Below are 18,834 nucleotides of genomic sequence, written 5' to 3'. Positions count from 1 at the left end.
ACATATCTGTCCAACTACGAAGATGACCAAAAGAAAATGCAAAAAAAATACTATAAAAATAAATCACGCACACATTAGCCAATTGATAATAGCAGCAGCTTATTGGGGCGATAAATTTGATTTAAAGTTTTAAATTGATACAGTGTTTTGAAACAAGATTTAAAGTCTGTGTTCCATTCATGACGTTATGGGAATAATAATAAATAGAAGATAACTTCTAATGCGGTAAGTAATATTGATATGGTAGTGTCAAGGAGACGGGGTCAACGGGGACAGAGTCAACTGCTATTACGTTATAAAAAATCTAAATAAAAACGTCAAAACAACAACCGGTTGTAATTTAAATATTGATCTTTTTTTAATTAACAGTGAAATGCAAAAATTATAAAACACTACTTTAAATAATCATAAATACAAAAAAACTTTAAATTAATTGTTGTGTACGTGAAGAGAACAACAAATTAAAAATGCTGCCTGCAACAATATTCCGTCAGGTTCAACGGAACCGAAGTGGCATATGCAAAGGATTAACGGAGTTTGTCATTGGTACCAGTTCTTCACCAACAGCCAGCGGTATAAACTGCCTTAATCGATATGTACCTGCAACGGGTTTCTTGGGCATTTCCTTTTTAGACATAAGTCAATATCAAAGTTGGAATGTTGCAACATTACGTCTGTATGCCGATGCCAAGAAGCATTCAATACATATGCGTACACTGCAAGGAAAAGAACTGCTGCATGATGTGATTGAAAAGAAACGGGAAAGCTTCATCGAGCGTAAAAATTTTATTGTCGAGGACATACGGGTAGCGCGTACCAAAGTTCAAGAACGTGTACGTGAAAAAATGGAAGAAGTCATAGAACGTGAGAATATATTGACAATACCAAACATGTTAACGATGGGGCGAGCTTTTCTATCACCATATATTGGTTATGTCATTGTACAAGGTGACTTTAGCTTAGCAATGAGTTTACTTGCCGTAGCAGGAATAACTGATTTAGTAAGTTAGTTAACTATATGCAGCTATATAAATATTCGATTTAATAGTTTTAACAATAGCTTGATGGACAAATAGCGCGGCGTTGGCCAAAACAGTCCAGTAAGGCTGGCTCATTTTTGGATCCTATGGCTGATAAATTATTGATAGGCTCATTGGTTATATCGATGGGATATTGCGATCTGATCCCCATTTGGCTTGCAGGTACCATCCTATTTCGTGATGTTTTCCTGTTAGCTGCTGGATTTGTAATACGCTACATAAGCCTGCCACCTCCAGTAAGTTTATAAATCTAAACTTTACATGTTATAATAATAAAAACTATATTTTTGATATATAGAATTAAAAATATGTCAAATATTTTTTTAGAAAACCCTTTCTAGGTACTTTGATGCAACACATGTAACAGCTCAACTAGAGCCAACGTTTATCAGTAAAGTGAACACTGTTGTTCAGTTGGGAACTATTGGCATAAGTTTGGGTGCACCGATATGGAACTATATAGGTATGAGTGTAAAGTAGAACTTTCATTTATAAATAATAATTTAAACATATTATTTTACAGATCATGTAGCAGTGCATAGTCTTTGGTACTTGACAGGTGCGACAACGGTTGCTGCCGCTTTGAGCTACATTTTAAATAAAAACACATTTAGAATTATAAAAAGACCAACAAAGAATACATAAAATTCTTAGTCTTTTTAAAATTAAATATGTTTGTGTTTCATTTCGACAAAAAAAAAAGTAACAATGATTACCTTGTAACCTTTGGCGATTTGTAATATTTATTTCTTCATTTTTCTATTATTAAGTTATTTACCGTATATAAATAGCATTTTCGTTTGAAATGTTATTGATAAATTGTACATAATATAAAAATTAAAATTTATTATCAGATGAACTGAGCAACGCGTACGATGCCAAATAAAGTGCCTCTTATTTCATTTAAATACAAAAATTATTTAATTAATGCTAAAAATTCTACGCTTCTATGTATTCAAATGAGAAAAAATTATGATTATGATAACTAAAACTATAGCTTGTCCCAACTTGAATGGCAGAAAGATCGTATGTATAAAGAATTATGATATATGAATTCGTCAGAAATATATAATATACATTTATCATATGTGTTATAATATTGTATATCAAAAGTATGTGCTAAGTTAAAAGTTATTATAAGAGTAGCATATCATTGGTGTTAAACAAGTTTTAATTTTCAAGCCTAATGTAAGATGCTATGAAATGTTTTCATAGGAGAATTTATAAAACTATTTTATATATTTTTTTATATATTGAGTACGATCATTTTGTAGATTGTCGATATTAAAAACTAATCCTAAGTAGGCTTTCCAATCAATTGTGAAATTTTCAGCCAAACTACTTTTACCACGTTTTCTATTTTTGCACATTAATATTAAGAATATTTTCTATGATATTCATAACAGATAATTCCAGATACTTTTTTTTTTGTCTTCTACAACCATTCAAGCTAGCACAAACTTTAAATTTCTACTGTTTACAAATAGTTTATGTTTTAATTAATTTTCTTTCCGATCATGTTTTCCCTTTCTAATTTTTGTGCACGTCTTTCCATTAACCAAAAATATAATGATGGGAAGAGAGTACGCAAATAGTAAGCAGCCTTCGCCTGCCAATCGCATACAATAATATCCTTATCATGGTGTAAAATAGCATTTAGAATATGTTCTGCCATTTTTTCAGGCAGCATACCTGTAGCTGTAGTTTTGTCCATTTCTGTGAATATTAAAAAATTGTTAAATGATGAAATGTATTTAATGTAAATCACTTACTGCCATAAGTATTGCCACTTGAAGTCAATGCATTTATAGATAATTGAGTGCGTATATATCCAGGACTTACGCATGTTACTTTAATACCTTTATTTGAGACCTCTGCTCTTAATGAATCTGTAAACGCCTGTAAAGCATGTTTAGATGCAGCATAAGCTGAACGGTGTGGTATGGAAAATTTTCCTTGTACTGAACTGATGAAACATACTTGGCCATTATGACGTTTTACCATTGAAGGAAGTATAGCTATTAAAAAGAAAATATATATTAATTTGAAACGCTTATTAGTTTTAAAAATATGGATGATTAATACTATGAGGTTGCAGCTAAACCAAACTTAAAAAAACGAAAGACGCTTATACAAACAGAAACTGTTCAAAACGGGACAGTATCCTGACTTAAGCTACAGATTCTAAGAACGGCCGCTCTACGTCTAAGAGCTGCTCGTCGAGTTGATCGTCGAAAATCAATTGCCGAAAACTACACAATCAGATCCCTACGGGCTACAACGAGACTATGCAGTGTCTTCTTTCAGTCAATCCTTCCGTCTTCATATTATAAATACATTGACATCTATTTCAATACAACTAATATCAATGTGGTTTAGTATAAACTCTTCTAGATCAAGACTGTAAAGCAACAAAGTTCACGACAGGCCTCCGTCTGATACCTCTTGTACAAAAAGTACAAGAGGCAAAATTGAAGTCAGTGCTTAACAATTGCTTGCCCTAATTCACATTCTAAGCCCTAATGCACACACAAGACTCTAATGCACACAGTAGACTAATGCACGCACTAAGCCCTAGTTCACATATGAAGGCATATTTAGTCCACACTAGATTTTATTAAATGCAATAAGGACTGCATTGAACAGTTGAAATAAATAATTTATTCACTGTTTGCAAGTGTTACTACATGAAATGCAACAAACAACAAATAAATTACCTACTAAATAATTGTATTCTAAATAAAATCATAAAATTTTAGGAAATTTAAATAAATACTAAAAAGTACCCATTTTACTTACCCTTTGTTAGAGCAACTGTTCCAAAATAATTGACTAGCATCACTTTAAGATCCACATCTACGGCAGCAGATAATACATCGGAACGTACACTAATTCCGCCATTATTAATCAATATATCGATGTGATTATGTATGCTAAGTGCTTTGGCAACGAAAGGACCTATATCATTCAACTCGGCTAAATCCAAAGGAAGCACAGTTGGTGGATAAGTTATTTGGTTCTGAAATAATATTCCAATGAAGTAGCTATGATAAAGAGAAGATTTAATAACACACTTACTGGTTTTAAAGCTAATAGTTCGGTTTTAACACGTTCCAATTCATCTAAACGTCTTGCAGCTAAAATAAGTTTACAGCCTGCTTTGTAAAAAACGTGTGCCAGAGACTCACCTAAACCAGAACTTGCCCCAGTTATTAGTACTACCTGTAAGTATTGAAAATTAAATATTTGCTTTTGATATATATTTTCTAAAACAAAAGAATTACTTTTTCAGGTAGGCAGTCTCTGTATTTTCTGGCACGTATATTGCGTATCATACTTAAAGCAAAAAATGGTAAAGCCAAAGGTGCGCATATAACACCTAATATCCAATAAAATATACTTATTTGGCCACCATTATTATTATTATTATTACATTTGTTTACTTCTTGCATTTTTACAATTTTATGAGAATTAGAATTAGAAAGAAAAAGAACTTTGTACTTTAAGCCATTAAACTCTGCTGTATACAAACACCACAATTTGACACTTCATTCATTTCTTATCTTTTTGACATAACATTTGCGCTTTTGTTTATATTCCGCATTCGCAAGCAAAGCATGAGACCAACAGCTGTTTTTGACATTTTCATCTTGTACGCACGTTCTACATATTACATATTACCTCTAAGCATACAAGTATTTCATAAACATTAAAGAAAAAATTTTTGTATTTAATATTTATTGAATTAATTATGTTAATATGAGTTTATTATTAAAATGCACAGTAAATTGTGGCTCAAAGAAAATTGTACCATGTCTGCACCAACTGCTGCAGGCATATGTTGAACCCGTACGAGGCATACATTTGACACCAACACAACAAACTCTGTGGGAAAGAGAAAAAAAGTCGGGTTATAGAAAACCATTAGCGCTACCATCAAAAAAACAACTAATTCTCGAGGGAATTCAGGAATTAAAAAAAGAAATTAAATTATGGAGTGAAGAAGTAAAAGAGCGTTTCGAAAGTGATCCGATACTAGCTTTTCGGCCAGGTGAAACAGATGTTGTGTTCAATTTTAAAAATCCCGAATCATTAGACAAATGGGTTGTTACAACCGACAGTGATCATAATGAAGGCAAAAGTAATGCTACACTTAAAATAAGTCCCGCTGGTGCAGGACTATTTGAAGGAAATGTATGCTCTGAACATACCAAAGATGGTATAATAAAACGCACCGGCTATGCCAATATACGTACGAAAAGAGTGCGAGTAAGTGGATATATGATAGAATTTCCAAAAAACCAAAATTAATTTATTTATTTTTAGAAATCTTTCAAACGAGAAACTACTTACGATTGGACGCAATATAATACGTTAATATTGAAAGTACGTGGAGATGGACGAAATTATTTAATTAATCTTCATACTGAGGGATATTTCGATTTATTATGGAATGATATTTATCATTACATTTTATATACTCGAGGTGGTCCCCACTGGCAAATAGCAAAAGTGAGCTTATATGAAGTTTTTATAAAATAATTTTAAACATACGCTCTATTTTTCTTTTTTTTTTCTTTGTAGATACCGTTTTCAAAATTCTTCTTAGCGAATAAAGGTAGAGTGCAGGATAAACAAGAACCAATTGGCTTGAATAGAGTAACACATTTTGGATTCTCTGTTGGCGCAAGAAACAGTATGGATGGCCCATTTAAATTAGAAATTGACTATGTTGGATTAGAGTATGATCCGAATCATCAGGAAGAATTTGCTTATGAAATGTATAAAACAGATAAATACATAGTAGCGAATTAACATGCAAATAATGTACAAAAGACGAAAATATAGGCAATAAAATGTTTTTAATTTAAATAGTAAATTTTGATTCAAACAAATCATAACAATTCTTTTTTTGTATATGTATTTAGTAATGTTAAATTACGTTTTCACGTAGATGCGATGGCAGTCAAGAGTGACTGAAATAAAGTACTTCTATAAAGATTTACTTTTATAAGCTACTGTAGAAGTACTATCGTTGAATAATAATAGGATATGATTGTATTTCGGCATTGAACTATTATACCTGTAAGTTTAAAAGTTCTATGAATGGTCATGTACATAGTAATTAAAATTACGATTTTATTAAGACGTGTTTAAGAATAAATAGGATTAAAGTAAGACCTTGTTTTGCGGACGATTTATAAAAATATGTCTTATTTTGCAACTAAACTTTAATAGTTTAAAGTCATCTCCAGCTTATTGGTGTTAAAAATAATCGGTTTAAAATGCTGCAAACATATATTAAATCATAAAAAATAACAACCACTTTTGAATACAGTTTCAACTCTGATATCCCTTATTCGTGTATATGTCTACATACCGTATATTATATAGACCACTGTTTATTTGTCAAGCATCAGAATCCATTACTAACAAAAGGATATTACCTTAATACTCACTTCGACCAATCTCTCATTGTTTGGTGTAAAATTAGAATAGAATTGAAATGGAATTGCAATAACAGCAAATACCATTCCGAACTCCTTGTTGCATGACAGTTGTAATGGATGTCAAATCTCATTTAAGGCACTTTACTCATTATAGCTACTAATGATGATAAGTCAGTTCATTTAAGGCGAAGAATGTCGGAAGCAATCCTTAAAAATAAATTTCTCACAAGGAAAATTATCAAAATTTGAAATATGTGTCACATGTTTTATATGTAAAATGTAAACAAATAACAACTGAGCTGTTAACAAAGGCACTGAGGAAGTAAGTATTTCAAAAAATTATTGTTTTTAATAATTGAACATATAATTGATATATATAATGTATATAAATGATTTAATATATTAATAATGTATATATTTCTTTTGTGTGATATTAAGTAAAGTTTATAAAAGTTGTGTTGGCTGCATAAATGAGCTCATTATAATGTGAATATTCACTAATTAAAATAAATGAGACAGTGTTTATGTATTATTAGATGCACCTCCTCTATAAAAATACTCGGGCAGTCTATATTTTTAAATAGTGGTTGACTTCAATGTGCAGATTAATTAATTTGTATCGGCGATTACAGCTATCTGAGAATACGCAATATGGAAAGTTTATATCAACTCAAAGTGAGCAATGACAGGATTCATAATGGCATTAACCATGTTATATGTAATCAGTTTGCATTATATGCTCAAGGCGAAGTTTCTGATAGTAATTATATAAACTATAGTGATTATTTATTTTAAATAATTCTTTTCCTAATAACACTATAATAATAATAATATATAAACCCATCGATTTATATACAATATATCAAAAATTAAGTGATAATTAATTTTTTTTCGTACCACTGTGCATAAGACTCTTAAATTTTTTGCGCCTCTCTTTGCTTTTAACTTTTCTGCTCAGAAATGTCAAATCTCAGCTGTTCGGGTCCGTTATTTAATATTTTGTTGTGTTTGTGCTTTCGTCAGTGGTTTTTTATTTGTTTATTTACAATATTTATTACAAATTTATCTCTTTTTACATTTTTTTGTTATTTTCATTATTATTGGAAGAAATGGTGAACTGTTTTTCGTTTCTACTATACTGCGTGGCATAATTTCGCAGTCACATTGAATTGTTTAGTTATTGACGTTAATTCAAGTCGTTTGGTTAGTTGTGGTTCGTCTAGTTTGTTTTGACGTGGTGCACATACGGAAATAAAATGGTGAGTTAATTTAATAATAAAAGTGAAATTTTTAATTATTAAAATTAAATTTTTAATTCAGTTATGTGTATATCTATTTCGAATCAAAAAATTGTATTTCTAAATAGTGATTTTACTTTTTATTCGCGAATATTATAAAAATATTTTGACAAGGTCGTTGATTTGATAAGATTATATTAAGGATATGTAATCAACGGTATATATTTAACAAAATTAAAAACGAAATTTACAGCTTAAGAAACTATTCTAACATTTATATGCATCATCAGTAACATTATTGTAATCTTAACAAGGCATTCAATCTCGCAAATTGTTCTTAAGCTTGCCGGTTGGTCTGCCGCATCCATATAAGCAGAGTGGGTTACCGCCAATGAGTTGAAATAAAATGAATAGGAATTTTTTATTAATACATTTTCATTAAAAACGGCCACAATCCTTACAATTCAGCAATTTGACCACTAAATCTCTTTTCGCAACATCTAAGCTTGTCTCAGGATATCGTATAGGATGCCTATCAACTAAATGTACATTGACATACAAACATTATATGTGTTCCAAGTTATAGAGACATTTTTCTGATAACTAAAGTATGGATAACCAGCACAAAGTTGACCTTTTTGCTTTTCAGGAAATGCAATGAACAGAACAAAGTTGCTGTAGAAGATCATATTGTGTCATCTACTATAACTGTCGGAATGGAATTTGCGTTTAGCCTAATCGCATTCCAATTATATTCTTTTCTTACACCATGAAATTAGAAGGTTACCGAATTTAGTATTAAGGATAAGATTCTTTTTTTAGTAAATGAGCAAATGATTCTAATGCTTGACAAATAGATAGTATATATCAGTGGTTCTCAAAAGGACTACAAAGTTTAAGATTAATAAACAGTACGATTATTTTAATATGCTGTATGCATTTTTATGCAACTACAAACTATGTATCCATACCTGTTAAATTTGATGCACGGACCATTTTAAACGATCGGTTAGGAACCACCAGTTTATATAATTTTGTGAACATATACATATATATAAAGCATATGTGAAGTGTGGTTAACCAGAAATAACAGACGGCTCCTATTTATAAAAAAAATAACAATATAAAATAATTTTAAAAACCCAACTAACTATTTTTTAATTTGCTTTCACTCAAGCCTTTAACATTGTCATACCCAGGCTAGAGGTCAGACAATCTGGCAAGTCTATAAACTCGGTGAAGTTCCAATTTTTACAGTATGATAGCTCTGACAAATCGGTAAGGGAAGGGGTCTGAAGGATTTTAAATCCTGTCATAGCTAATGATGGACGCTAAAACGAGAGGTGTAGCACAGATTCTTCCGCAGAACCGCAACCTTGTGTAGTATAGACGCAGTGTCATAGTATTCACTGAGTACTACAGTGACTACTTGTTAGTTGAACCAGTTTGCATCAGGTCGATGTGGATGTGTGACAGAGTGGTTCATCTGTCCAATTTTGTATAACTATGCTCAGATATTTTTCTTTAATTGCCAGCTTAGGCGTTGTAATTGGTATTCCAATAATTAAGATATGAACGTCAGGGAGTAGAGTGTCTGTCTTGGGAAGCTCGTTTGAGTTACAGTTACCGTAGATGTTTATGTATCTAACTACTGTATCAACAATAGTATATTGTCATATGTATAGGGTGTCAATCGAAAACACTACTTGAACGGCTTCAATCAAGGAATAAGAGCTCTAATCGTAGTTGCGAGTTATAAAATACTACCCTTACACGCTCTCCACTCAATGGAATGTGATCAGATTTTTTAAGCGATGCCTTTACTTACATTTCTGTTTAATATCTCGATTCTATTTTAAACAAAGCAGGTTTTATTTAAATGAAGTATTGGTTTCTGGGCCCAGAATAAAGATTTGCATTAATAAATTTGCCTAAAAGTGTGCTATAAAAATTTTTAACTGTTTTTAGGTGATAGGGTCTTTCACCGGTTTTATTTAAGAACCTCTCATCTCTATAATGTAGTAAACGGCGTAAAAAAATTATAAATAATTTTTAATAATTAGAACTTTCGTAAAATGTTACAATTCTTTTCATAAACTAGTGCGTGTGTCTAACCAAAGAAAAAGTTCACTAAACCTCTTATTTATTTTTATATTTCTATAAAAAGCTTTAATTTACATATTATTCTAAATATTTTCCTATAAGAGTACATAATTTAATGCAACAAGAATTTTTAAATCAATATTCTTACACACAAACATATACAGTCCGTATTTTAGAATCAAAGCGGTTTTCTACACATTTTACCGGTTTCTATGCCACACAAGATTTAAGACCTGCCTGAGTTCAACTGTATAACCTTCATTCGAGCAGCGACTGTCACCCCCCACTTAGCTTGGTATTTGTGTATCTCGTCAATTCTTCTACTCAAAATGTCGCTTTTTTTACATTCTTCTGTGACTCGATTGTGGTCGCATTTTACGAAACTAGTTCCCAACGATATGGAAAGTGCTGATAATAAACAGCAACAGCAATCAAAACAAAAAATACATATATTGTAGGAAATATTTTTGTATCTTTTTTTCATTTATCAAAAAATAATAAAAATAGAGAACCGCTCCAGCAAGTTCAATATTGAATAAAGTCGCACCCTGCCTGCCTCTCCAACACTCGGTGGTGTGGTAAGAAAGACTTCTTTCAAAAGTTGCATAAAATTATTTAAAAAAGTCTCTACTGACGTTGTTTTCTGGCTTTTAACAACTTTTTTCCATCAGTTGCCACTGATTAGTTGACGTGTTGGCAACATTTATTTAGTTTAAATTAATTTATAGCAACATTTTGAGCTGAAATGGTGGGATATAATCAAGTGCGTTAATAAAAATGTTTAATAAAAGTATTAATTTAACATATTAAATATAAAAGTTACTAATTTTACAATAGCAAATATATATATGAGCTATAAGATAGATAAGATAAAAAAACAACTTCAATATGCGATAAAATGTACTTCACTTAATTAGAAAGTTAATTAACATATTTATCATATATTTACTAATTATTATATTATTAAATATTTTTATAGGAGGAAACTTATCTTTATGATCCGAATATATTACTCAAATTGGATTTCTACAAAAGTCCAGCAAAATTCAATCCATTCATTTCAGCTGCCAATCCTGGTGAAAGTTGGTTAAAAGTGCGTCCACTGAAGGATGGCGATTATGATCGTGGATTTCTGCAGCTGCTATCTCAGTTAACCAGTGTTGGACAAATAACCAGAACACAATTTTTAAGTGAGTTACATTGAAATATATTTTCTTGTCGCCGATATAACCCAACCTAACCTATATTGAAATATACTATATCTGTCGCGTGATTTTGAGTGAAAACCAAGCTAAATATTTCCGAATAAACTTTAGATTGGTTTTTAAAAACTCCCTATTAAATGAGTTTCTGTACACGCCTATGCAGTATATAAAGGCTATTTTTGTACTTGTGTTGTTGTAGAGTTATTGTAGAGCTGCAGTTTGAAGACACATTAGGAATAATGTGACAAGTAACTGTTTCCCACTTGGTTATATTCTGATCTTGCTGCTAGGACAGTTCTTGCTGCACGGGGAAGATGTTTTTGATCCTAGAAGATCTTCTTATTGTTGTTGTAACCCACAGGCAATTGAAAGCAGATGGGCGACATCATGGGGGTAGAGCTAGAGTAGAATAATGTGACAAGTAACTGTTTCCCACTTGCCTTTATCCTGATCTCAATTGAGTTATGACAGTTCTTGCTACACGGGGTGACGTTTTTGTTCTTGGGTGATCTTCTTATTGTTGTTGTAACCCGCAGGTACCTGAAAGCAGATGGGTGTAGTCATGGGGGTAGAGCTGCAGTTTGGGCGCACATTAAGAATAGACGTGTTTATGCGTGACAAATAACTGTTTCGCACTTGGTTATATTCTGAGCTCAATTGAGCTAGGACAGTTCTTGCTGCACGGAGAAGACGTGTTTCTGCCTAGGAGATGTTAGGGGGTGGCCAACCTACGTGTCGAGGAGGATACAGTATCTGTGTGAAGGACTGTAATTCCACGCTTGTATTCGAACTCATTGATGTTAGCTCCATTGCAATAGGTGTTGGTATATGTATGATAAGAAGAAGGGATTGAGCAATGCTTCTTGGAGGAAGGGCTCTACTGAACATGGTGCCATTATGATGACCTATTCCTTTACTTTGCTTCATAAAATGCGAGTTAGTGCTTAAGTACTTTTACTCAATAGTGTCTGTGATCACTAAGTTGATCCACTATAATAAGAGCATGTTTTTCTTTTCTTCTTTTAACATTACTATATTTATCAACAGCTCGTTTCTCACAAATGAAAGCCAGTGGTGATTATTATGTTACTGTTGTGGAGGACACACGAAAGAATCTAATTATTGGTGCTGCTTCACTGATAGTTGAAAAGAAGTTCATACATAATTGTGCCACAGTAAGACTATAAAGTTATATATTTTTTAAATGCTCTTAAAATGATTATTGTATTAAATCCATAGCGTGGTCGTTTAGAGGATGTTGTGGTCAATGATACTTATCGCGGCAAGCAACTTGGGAAATTGTAAGTATTAAACTTTAATTAAACTCATTGTAGGATTCTATACAATAAATAATAAAATATATATAACTATTTTCTTTTTGTAGAATTGTTGTTACCGTCACTCTACTCGCACAACAGCTGGGCTGTTATAAAATGTCCTTAGACTGTAAGGATAAATTAATTAAATTTTATGAAACTTTGGGCTATGAACTTATACCAGGCAATTCAAATTCAATGACTATACGTTATGAGGAACCTGGAACTGTGAAGCATAATAACACATTCTATGAACTTGATAGCAGTGATCCTGTCGTTGCTTGCCAAACTGTGAGCCTAGATCTTGCCTCTTGACAATTAGCCGCCAGTACTGCTGCAAAGTCAAAACTTTAAACAACAATACAAAAAATAAAAAAAGAACAAATCAAGTAACGAAAATGCAATTTTTTTAAAAAGCCAAATATTTAAAGTTTTTCTTCGTTACAATTTTTTTTATATAATTTCCAAATTTTTGTTCTTTTTTTTATTTAAAGTTTTAGCTTTTGCTTAAAGCGCACAGTATTTTCTTCTTACAACGCAATTTTTAAATATTTTGCGCTTTTGATGCAGTCCTGGCAGACGGTGGTGCTTCCAACAGTTTCTTTCTGTCCTTAAAATGTTTACACGGAGATAAACTGCGAAGCATACATTTACTTATTAATTATATTTTAATTCCTTAACTTAATTTCTCGCACAATTTTGTATAATAATTTTATTTTTATTATTATAAATTTATTTACTATTTTAATTCATTAATTTTCTTATATTTTATTCTTTGCTCACATATTATGGCTGTCAAAAGGTAGTTAGCATTTTACCATTTAAAAGCACTTTTATTAAATAAAATTTACTTAATAAATAAATTATTTAATAAAAAACTATAATAAAAAAAAATTCTTACTTTAAATTTAATAATAAAAAAATTATGAATATATTTTATTTATAACATAAATTGTTTTACTATTAGTGCTATTCGTAATTTTTAAATAAATATAAATATATATTTTTTGATTTAAATTTATATTTTAAATATTTTTTCTTATAAAAGTAATAGTTGTTTTTGTATTATTTATGTTGAAGCTCTTTGAGCCAGTGCACTTGAGCACTTTTACTCTTTCTTAACTCAAGGTATTTTCAAAACCCCTCTTTACGCCTTGACTGGATTATTGTCAAGGCTAAGCTTCATCAGACTAAGCAATAATTGACCTCAGATCTGCATACGTCCCCGAGGAGCCTGTAGCCATTATGAGATTTGATAGTCTGTCAGTTTTCACAAATAATTTCAGGGCTCTATCCTTAACGTATTTTTTGATGACATCAATCTTTAGGTTCCTGAGGATGTCATTCGTCCTAATGTACCATGATACTTTGAAAAGTCCTCTCAGAGCCTGGCTTTGTGCAATTTCTAGCTGACGAATAGTAGTGTTTGACCATATATAGAAGTGACGGACGAATTATTTGGTTATATATCAGCTTCCTGTTCTTAGCATTGAGATTTTCATATCTGAATAGCGGTTGAAGGTGATGAAAAGTTTTGGCACAGCTAATTCTTTTCAGTCTTTTCATTTGAAGAACTAAATAACATGGTAAAAATTACAACTACGAGTGCATGGGTTTTGATATGATTGGGTAAAGAAAGTGTGAAAGGGAAGATGATTGTTTTGGACCAATGGTGGATTATGGTTAGTTGCGATTTTATTTGAAATTAACCTTAGTCAAAGCGAAGAAATCTAGCCATTTGAATGGAATGGAGTCACAGATCAATAGTATGGAGCCAGATATCAATTAGATGGAACTAAAGATTAATAGGCCCCAAAAGTCAATGGGATAGAGAAAAAGATCAATGTGATCATGGATTAAGATATGATTGGGTAAAGAAAGTATGAAAGGAAATTAGATTGTTTGGGAATAAGAGTGAATTATTGATGGGTATGATTTCAATTGAAGCTAACCTGTATCAAAGCGAAGAAACTCAGCCACTTCAAAGGGAGCCAATGAGAAAAGCCAAAGTTCAATTAAACGGAGCCAAAAATCAGTAGGACGGAGTGATAAATCAATGGGACGGAGCCAAATATCAAACTATACCATAAAAATATTAGTCAAATTTTTTGTGTCTGGATCTGGATTTTTTTAAAATTTACAATATTTTTAATTCACATGTACAGTAGTGCCATTCAAATTTAACGAATGGTTTCTTGCGCATCATTGTAAGACTTGAACCCACTAAAACCACCTCTTAGGAATGAAAGGAGTAGATTTCCACAGCATTGAGGAAACTTCATTCCAGCAGTCAGGCGAGAGGGAGGTGATCATATAGACTTAATACTTAGCGAGCTTGCGCAGCCTTGTCGTATAACGTACATTTATGTATATATGTCATTGACTGTATATATATTCGGGCAAAATATATAGGTGTGAGTAGTTCAATTATTATACGAAAGTTATTTTGAAAAATATTTTTCCTGTTTTTTTTTGGTTGCTTTCTATTGTTTTTTTATATGCTTTTTCTTAGACATTCTGTAAATTTATAATTTTGGTATGATTAATATGATATTCTGTAGCCTATTAAGTCAAACCTAACATTTTTTAATACACTTCATGGTCGATATATTTTTCGGTTCATAATATGTAAAGCCAATAGATCGGTGCAGAATTCACTGCAATCACACCAAAAGGTCACCAGTTCCAGTACCAAACAGTTTCGTTGAGGACCGGTTTGTAGTCCAGACTGTTTAAGTTAGAATTTAAAATACAATTAATCACAAGTGCGTTAAGAACATCACATTTTTTTGCACAATTATTATTTGTTATTAAGTAAAAATTTTTATAGTCTGATTTAAATACATAATCACATAAATACAAGTTTACGAACTAAAATATTATAATGTCTGAATAAATATAACAACTTAAATAATCAAATAATATAAACATTTGTCAGATTAATTAATTATATTCACATAAATGTCCACATTTTGGACATTTCGAGCGATTTGAAAAATATGCAATCAAATGCTCTAAATGGCCACCATGTGAGCAACCCTGACACCAGGCGTATAAACCCCTTACAACTAAACCACATACACAACACTTAGCTGATTGCATGGATTTACATTTCTGACAATACCAACCAGCACTACCGCCTAAAGGACGACCACATTCACCACAATTCGTATGTACAGTAGTTGATTGTTGATTAAGTTGACGGATCGAACGTATCCAGGAGAGATTTATAAGTGTACATGCTTCATTCCACAATTGATAACGATGCAACTGATCAATATAGGTTTGAAACCAATGTTCCTGAAAAATTATTGTTCAATTAAAACAAAACATAAGGAACGTAGAATATTTTTTAAACTAACTCACAATTAAAGATTCTTCAATTGGTATAAGTTTACGAGCATCACCCATGGCTACTAAAATTGAGAGAGCTGTTTGTACATCACCTACATCGTTCTGTAGCATAAGTGAGTCAGCTATAAATTGATGTGGTTCCCACATTGGTATGGCAGGCACATTGGACACTTTTAAAATAGTTGGCAAATTTTGAGGCTGAAATATATATAATGGATGAGAGCATGATAATGAAAATAGCTAAAAAATTCACAGATAGGATAAATATATTTTATAGAATATAGTATCAATTGATATAATTGATATAAAAATCGGTAAATTTAGTTTAGGTTTAGAGTGCTGTGCTTTACTTACCGGAGATTTTTCATGTTCTTTCACTTTAATATCTTGTTGTGGTCTTGCTGCTTGCACATTATGATGTAATGCAGTTTCTGGAAAGGATAGTGCTTTTGTGAAATCCGGTGGTCCCACATATATAAAACCATTGCGCAGCATTTCAAAATTATCGAAAGTAATATCATTAAGTATCTGATTCTCTGATATGATCACTGAATTATATGGCGGATAATTTTGTTTACCACTACCACTGCCACCAACAACACCACTTAATGCATCGGCATCTTGTAGTTCTATATCGATGTCGTTATTATTACCATTCGTATCGGTGCGTTCATTATTACTCCAAGGTAAAACTTCATTAGTTAAAGCATTTATATTCTGCGTTGGCCTACGAGAAGACTGTATACTCTTTTGTGTAGAAAATGAACTGCGATGTTCATATTTTTGTGTACTAAACTCACTAGAACCATAAAGTATTTTAATAAAATTCCAAAGTGTGGATGCCTAAAATAAAAATTCATTATAAAATATGCAATAGTAAATAAATATTTGATATAATTTACATTATGTTTGCCATATTTCTTTGTTACTTTTGCATTATGCTCACAAATTTCACCAAGTTTCTTGCCAGTTAATATAAATTCCTTAGCACAGCCTATAAAACATTCGTGCTCTTTCAGTTCCACAGAATTTTCTTCGTCCACATAACCAGTGTACTGTTTATAGTAAGTTGATATTAATTTTAATTTATATTGGACTTATATTATAAGAATTAAAACCTACTGATGATTTTAATAGAAATTCATGCATATCAGATTGTGCCATATGAAATTGTTCGACACCAGTTATGGATCTTTGTCGCATGCTGTAAAGATATCGAGAAATATTTATAGCTATATTTTTAAACGAAAAATTTCAGAACTTACATGAGTGTATTTGATTTGACTACTTGTGCTGCAGTAACCGGTGCCAAGACTTTTATTTTATTCGCAAATGATATATCACCACGACGACTTAAGCTAGCTCCTTGTGCATTTGCTTTTAAAGCCGGACGCGCTGCATCCTTGAATGCATGTTTATATATAGTAGAATCTTTGCTAGTTGATAGTAAGCAATGTGAGTCGCCACCCTTCCAAGCGATCCCGGTAGTAACATTTGTGTGCTCATTAAATGAAGCAAACGGTATATAAGGTCTTCTTATATCCCAGACATGTATACTATAGTCTACAACTAATGCGCAACTAGCAATGTGGTAGCTGCAAAATTAGATATAGAAATATATTAAATAATATTTATTGGTAATAAAATATATAAAACTAAAAATATTAAAGACATAATATAATATTTTTAAATAAAAATTTTACATGCGTTCTGGTCGCCATTTAACACGTCCAACTACAGCTATGGTATGTATGGTATGTTCCAACGAAGCTTTGCCATCCATATTCCAAACCTAATAATGTATTAAATATAAATAGGTACAATTAAATAAAATATCTTTTACAAATTATATTATATATATCAAGTATAAATAAGTATAATTTTTTTTTTAGTGGAGATTAATACAATTATATAAATGTATTAGTTTTTTATTTAATTGGTTAAATTTAAAAAAAGAAAATTAAATTAAATTATTATTATTTGTTTTCTTATTAATAAAACTGTATTTTAACAATATGAGTGTTTTTCACGTCAATATATAGATATATGCGGTAAATATTATACATTCATATATATATTTATATACATTTCACACATATATATATACCTTAATCTGTTTATCTCTGCTTCCAGTTGCGAGCCAGTTTTTCATTGGATGCCAATCACACGTATAAATTGGACCACTATGTGCAGTAAATTGTAATATACATTTATCCCATCTAAAATAATAAATATTATTAAAATGTTCACTCTCTTGAGGTTTCTATCTTACTTGCGCAAATCCCACAATTGTACGGTACCATTTTCTGAAACTGCAGAAAATATATTTGTCGTATGTGGACTAAATTTAACATCTCGCACCGACTCAGAGTTACTAAAATATGTAACAACAGACTTTTCTGAACGTGTGTCAAAACATTTTATGGTACCATCTTGTGAACCAGATATTAATAAATTTGGTTCAGTACTGTGAAATGTTACAGTGTGTGCGGTGCGCTCATGTTCATTGTAAACAAGCAATTGTTTATGCCTGCCAAATTTTGATAAATCCCAAACGGATACTACACCATTAGTAGCTGCCGTAGCTATAATGTTATTATCTAAAAAACTCCATGCCACATCATTAGATGAATAACTGAGATTTTGGTTTTTTCCCCCACGCATATTACACACTTCCGTAAAGCCATCATTATCAAAAGCAAATACTTTTAATACTACAAATAAGAAAAAATAATTTATTATTATACAGATTTTATTTTGTTTATCTAATATTACTTACAACTTCGACCAGCTACTGCAATCAAACTGCTATCACGATTTAATGCCAATGCATTTGCATGCCCTTCCTGACATATGCGCAGAGTAATCGTAGATGATTCGTCCAACATTAAATAATTTTAATATGAAATTTTTTGTTGATAAAGTGGAGTATAAATTTAAGTATAAATACAAATATTGAAAAACTTCCGAACAGATGCGCTGAACAGCTGTCAAAATCAGTTTGACATTTGTTATCAATTTGTTTTGTTTTGCTACGTTTGTGTATGATTTTCTTTGGTAAAAACTGAAACAGGGTAATAAACTGAAATGTTGGTGTTTCACATGAAATATATAACGACATCCATCTT

The 18,834-nt window shown here is 31.3% G+C and overlaps 5 protein-coding genes across 6 annotated transcripts; 3 read left to right on the top strand and 2 right to left on the bottom strand.

Annotated features, from left to right (window-relative positions):
* Positions 1 to 394: 394 nt before the first annotated feature.
* LOC119678813 (probable cardiolipin synthase (CMP-forming)) lies at positions 395 to 1,723 on the top strand. The gene is made up of 4 exons (XM_038090874.1): positions 395 to 1,001; positions 1,061 to 1,276; positions 1,368 to 1,503; positions 1,564 to 1,723. Exons 1-4 carry the CDS (start codon positions 468 to 470, stop codon positions 1,683 to 1,685), a joined length of 1,008 nt encoding a protein of 335 aa, XP_037946802.1. The 5' UTR covers positions 395 to 467; the 3' UTR covers positions 1,686 to 1,723.
* LOC119678814 (dehydrogenase/reductase SDR family protein 7-like) lies at positions 1,721 to 4,566 on the bottom strand. The gene is made up of 5 exons (XM_038090875.1): positions 4,325 to 4,566; positions 4,119 to 4,262; positions 3,840 to 4,059; positions 2,813 to 3,058; positions 1,721 to 2,756 (listed from the first exon to the last, which is right to left on the bottom strand). Exons 1-5 carry the CDS (start codon positions 4,490 to 4,492, stop codon positions 2,536 to 2,538), a joined length of 999 nt encoding a protein of 332 aa, XP_037946803.1. The 5' UTR covers positions 4,493 to 4,566; the 3' UTR covers positions 1,721 to 2,535.
* Positions 4,567 to 4,715: 149 nt separating this feature from the next.
* Positions 4,716 to 5,912, top strand: LOC119678816 (complex I intermediate-associated protein 30, mitochondrial). Its single transcript, XM_038090876.1, has 3 exons — positions 4,716 to 5,309; positions 5,367 to 5,552; positions 5,625 to 5,912. Exons 1-3 carry the CDS (start codon positions 4,800 to 4,802, stop codon positions 5,853 to 5,855), a joined length of 927 nt encoding a protein of 308 aa, XP_037946804.1. The 5' UTR covers positions 4,716 to 4,799; the 3' UTR covers positions 5,856 to 5,912.
* A 1,636-nt stretch (positions 5,913 to 7,548) lies between these two features.
* LOC119683867 (probable glucosamine 6-phosphate N-acetyltransferase) lies at positions 7,549 to 13,211 on the top strand. 2 transcript variants are annotated; one of them, XM_038097738.1, is made up of 6 exons: positions 7,549 to 7,749; positions 10,811 to 11,021; positions 12,084 to 12,211; positions 12,276 to 12,337; positions 12,421 to 12,643; positions 13,155 to 13,211. In XM_038097738.1, the coding sequence occupies exons 1-6, from the start codon at positions 7,747 to 7,749 to the stop codon at positions 13,194 to 13,196; spliced, it is 669 nt and encodes a 222-aa protein (XP_037953666.1). In that variant the 5' UTR covers positions 7,549 to 7,746; the 3' UTR covers positions 13,197 to 13,211. The 2 variants fall into 2 exon arrangements, with proteins under 2 accessions (XP_037953666.1, XP_037953665.1); XM_038097737.1 differs by lacking the exon at positions 7,549 to 7,749 and adding an exon at positions 10,496 to 10,594.
* Positions 13,212 to 15,167: 1,956 nt separating this feature from the next.
* Positions 15,168 to 18,806, bottom strand: LOC119677909 (GATOR complex protein WDR24). The gene is made up of 10 exons (XM_038089491.1): positions 18,486 to 18,806; positions 17,979 to 18,420; positions 17,814 to 17,925; positions 17,410 to 17,498; positions 16,972 to 17,301; positions 16,829 to 16,910; positions 16,609 to 16,761; positions 16,061 to 16,549; positions 15,719 to 15,904; positions 15,168 to 15,652 (listed from the first exon to the last, which is right to left on the bottom strand). Exons 1-10 carry the CDS (start codon positions 18,592 to 18,594, stop codon positions 15,296 to 15,298), a joined length of 2,349 nt encoding a protein of 782 aa, XP_037945419.1. The 5' UTR covers positions 18,595 to 18,806; the 3' UTR covers positions 15,168 to 15,295.
* Between the last annotated feature and the right edge of the window lie 28 nt (positions 18,807 to 18,834).

Source organism: Teleopsis dalmanni, chromosome 2 (assembly GCF_002237135.1).
Source record: "Teleopsis dalmanni isolate 2A chromosome 2, ASM223713v2, whole genome shotgun sequence".
Classification (NCBI taxonomy): Eukaryota; Metazoa; Arthropoda; class Insecta; order Diptera; family Diopsidae; genus Teleopsis; species Teleopsis dalmanni.
Note: the sequence above shows the minus strand (reverse complement) of the source record. Positions and strands in the feature narration are given on the sequence as shown.

Coding starts and splice junctions, on each gene's coding strand:
- LOC119678813 (XM_038090874.1), top strand. CDS start 468: ATGCTGCCTGCAACAATATTCCGTCAGGTTCAACGGAACCGAAGTGGC. Junction 1,002..1,060: donor TAGCAGGAATAACTGATTTA/GTAAGTTAGTTA, acceptor TTTTAACAATAG/CTTGATGGACAAATAGCGCG. Junction 1,504..1,563: donor ACCGATATGGAACTATATAG/GTATGAGTGTAA, acceptor ATTATTTTACAG/ATCATGTAGCAGTGCATAGT.
- LOC119678814 (XM_038090875.1), bottom strand. CDS start 4,492: ATGCAAGAAGTAAACAAATGTAATAATAATAATAATAATGGTGGCCAA. Junction 4,263..4,324: donor GAGACTGCCTACCTGAAAAA/GTAATTCTTTTG, acceptor CAATACTTACAG/GTAGTACTAATAACTGGGGC. Junction 4,060..4,118: donor AACTATTAGCTTTAAAACCA/GTAAGTGTGTTA, acceptor ATATTATTTCAG/AACCAAATAACTTATCCACC.
- LOC119678816 (XM_038090876.1), top strand. CDS start 4,800: ATGAGTTTATTATTAAAATGCACAGTAAATTGTGGCTCAAAGAAAATT. Junction 5,310..5,366: donor TACGTACGAAAAGAGTGCGA/GTAAGTGGATAT, acceptor ATTTATTTTTAG/AAATCTTTCAAACGAGAAAC. Junction 5,553..5,624: donor CCCACTGGCAAATAGCAAAA/GTGAGCTTATAT, acceptor TTTTCTTTGTAG/ATACCGTTTTCAAAATTCTT.
- LOC119683867 (XM_038097737.1), top strand. Junction 11,022..12,083: donor AACCAGAACACAATTTTTAA/GTGAGTTACATT, acceptor ATTTATCAACAG/CTCGTTTCTCACAAATGAAA. Junction 12,644..13,154: donor CTGTCGTTGCTTGCCAAACT/GTGAGCCTAGAT, acceptor GGCTGTCAAAAG/GTAGTTAGCATTTTACCATT.
- LOC119677909 (XM_038089491.1), bottom strand. CDS start 18,594: ATGTTGGACGAATCATCTACGATTACTCTGCGCATATGTCAGGAAGGG. Junction 16,911..16,971: donor GTCAAATCAAATACACTCAT/GTAAGTTCTGAA, acceptor ATATCTTTACAG/CATGCGACAAAGATCCATAA. Junction 15,653..15,718: donor CAATTGAAGAATCTTTAATT/GTGAGTTAGTTT, acceptor ATAATTTTTCAG/GAACATTGGTTTCAAACCTA.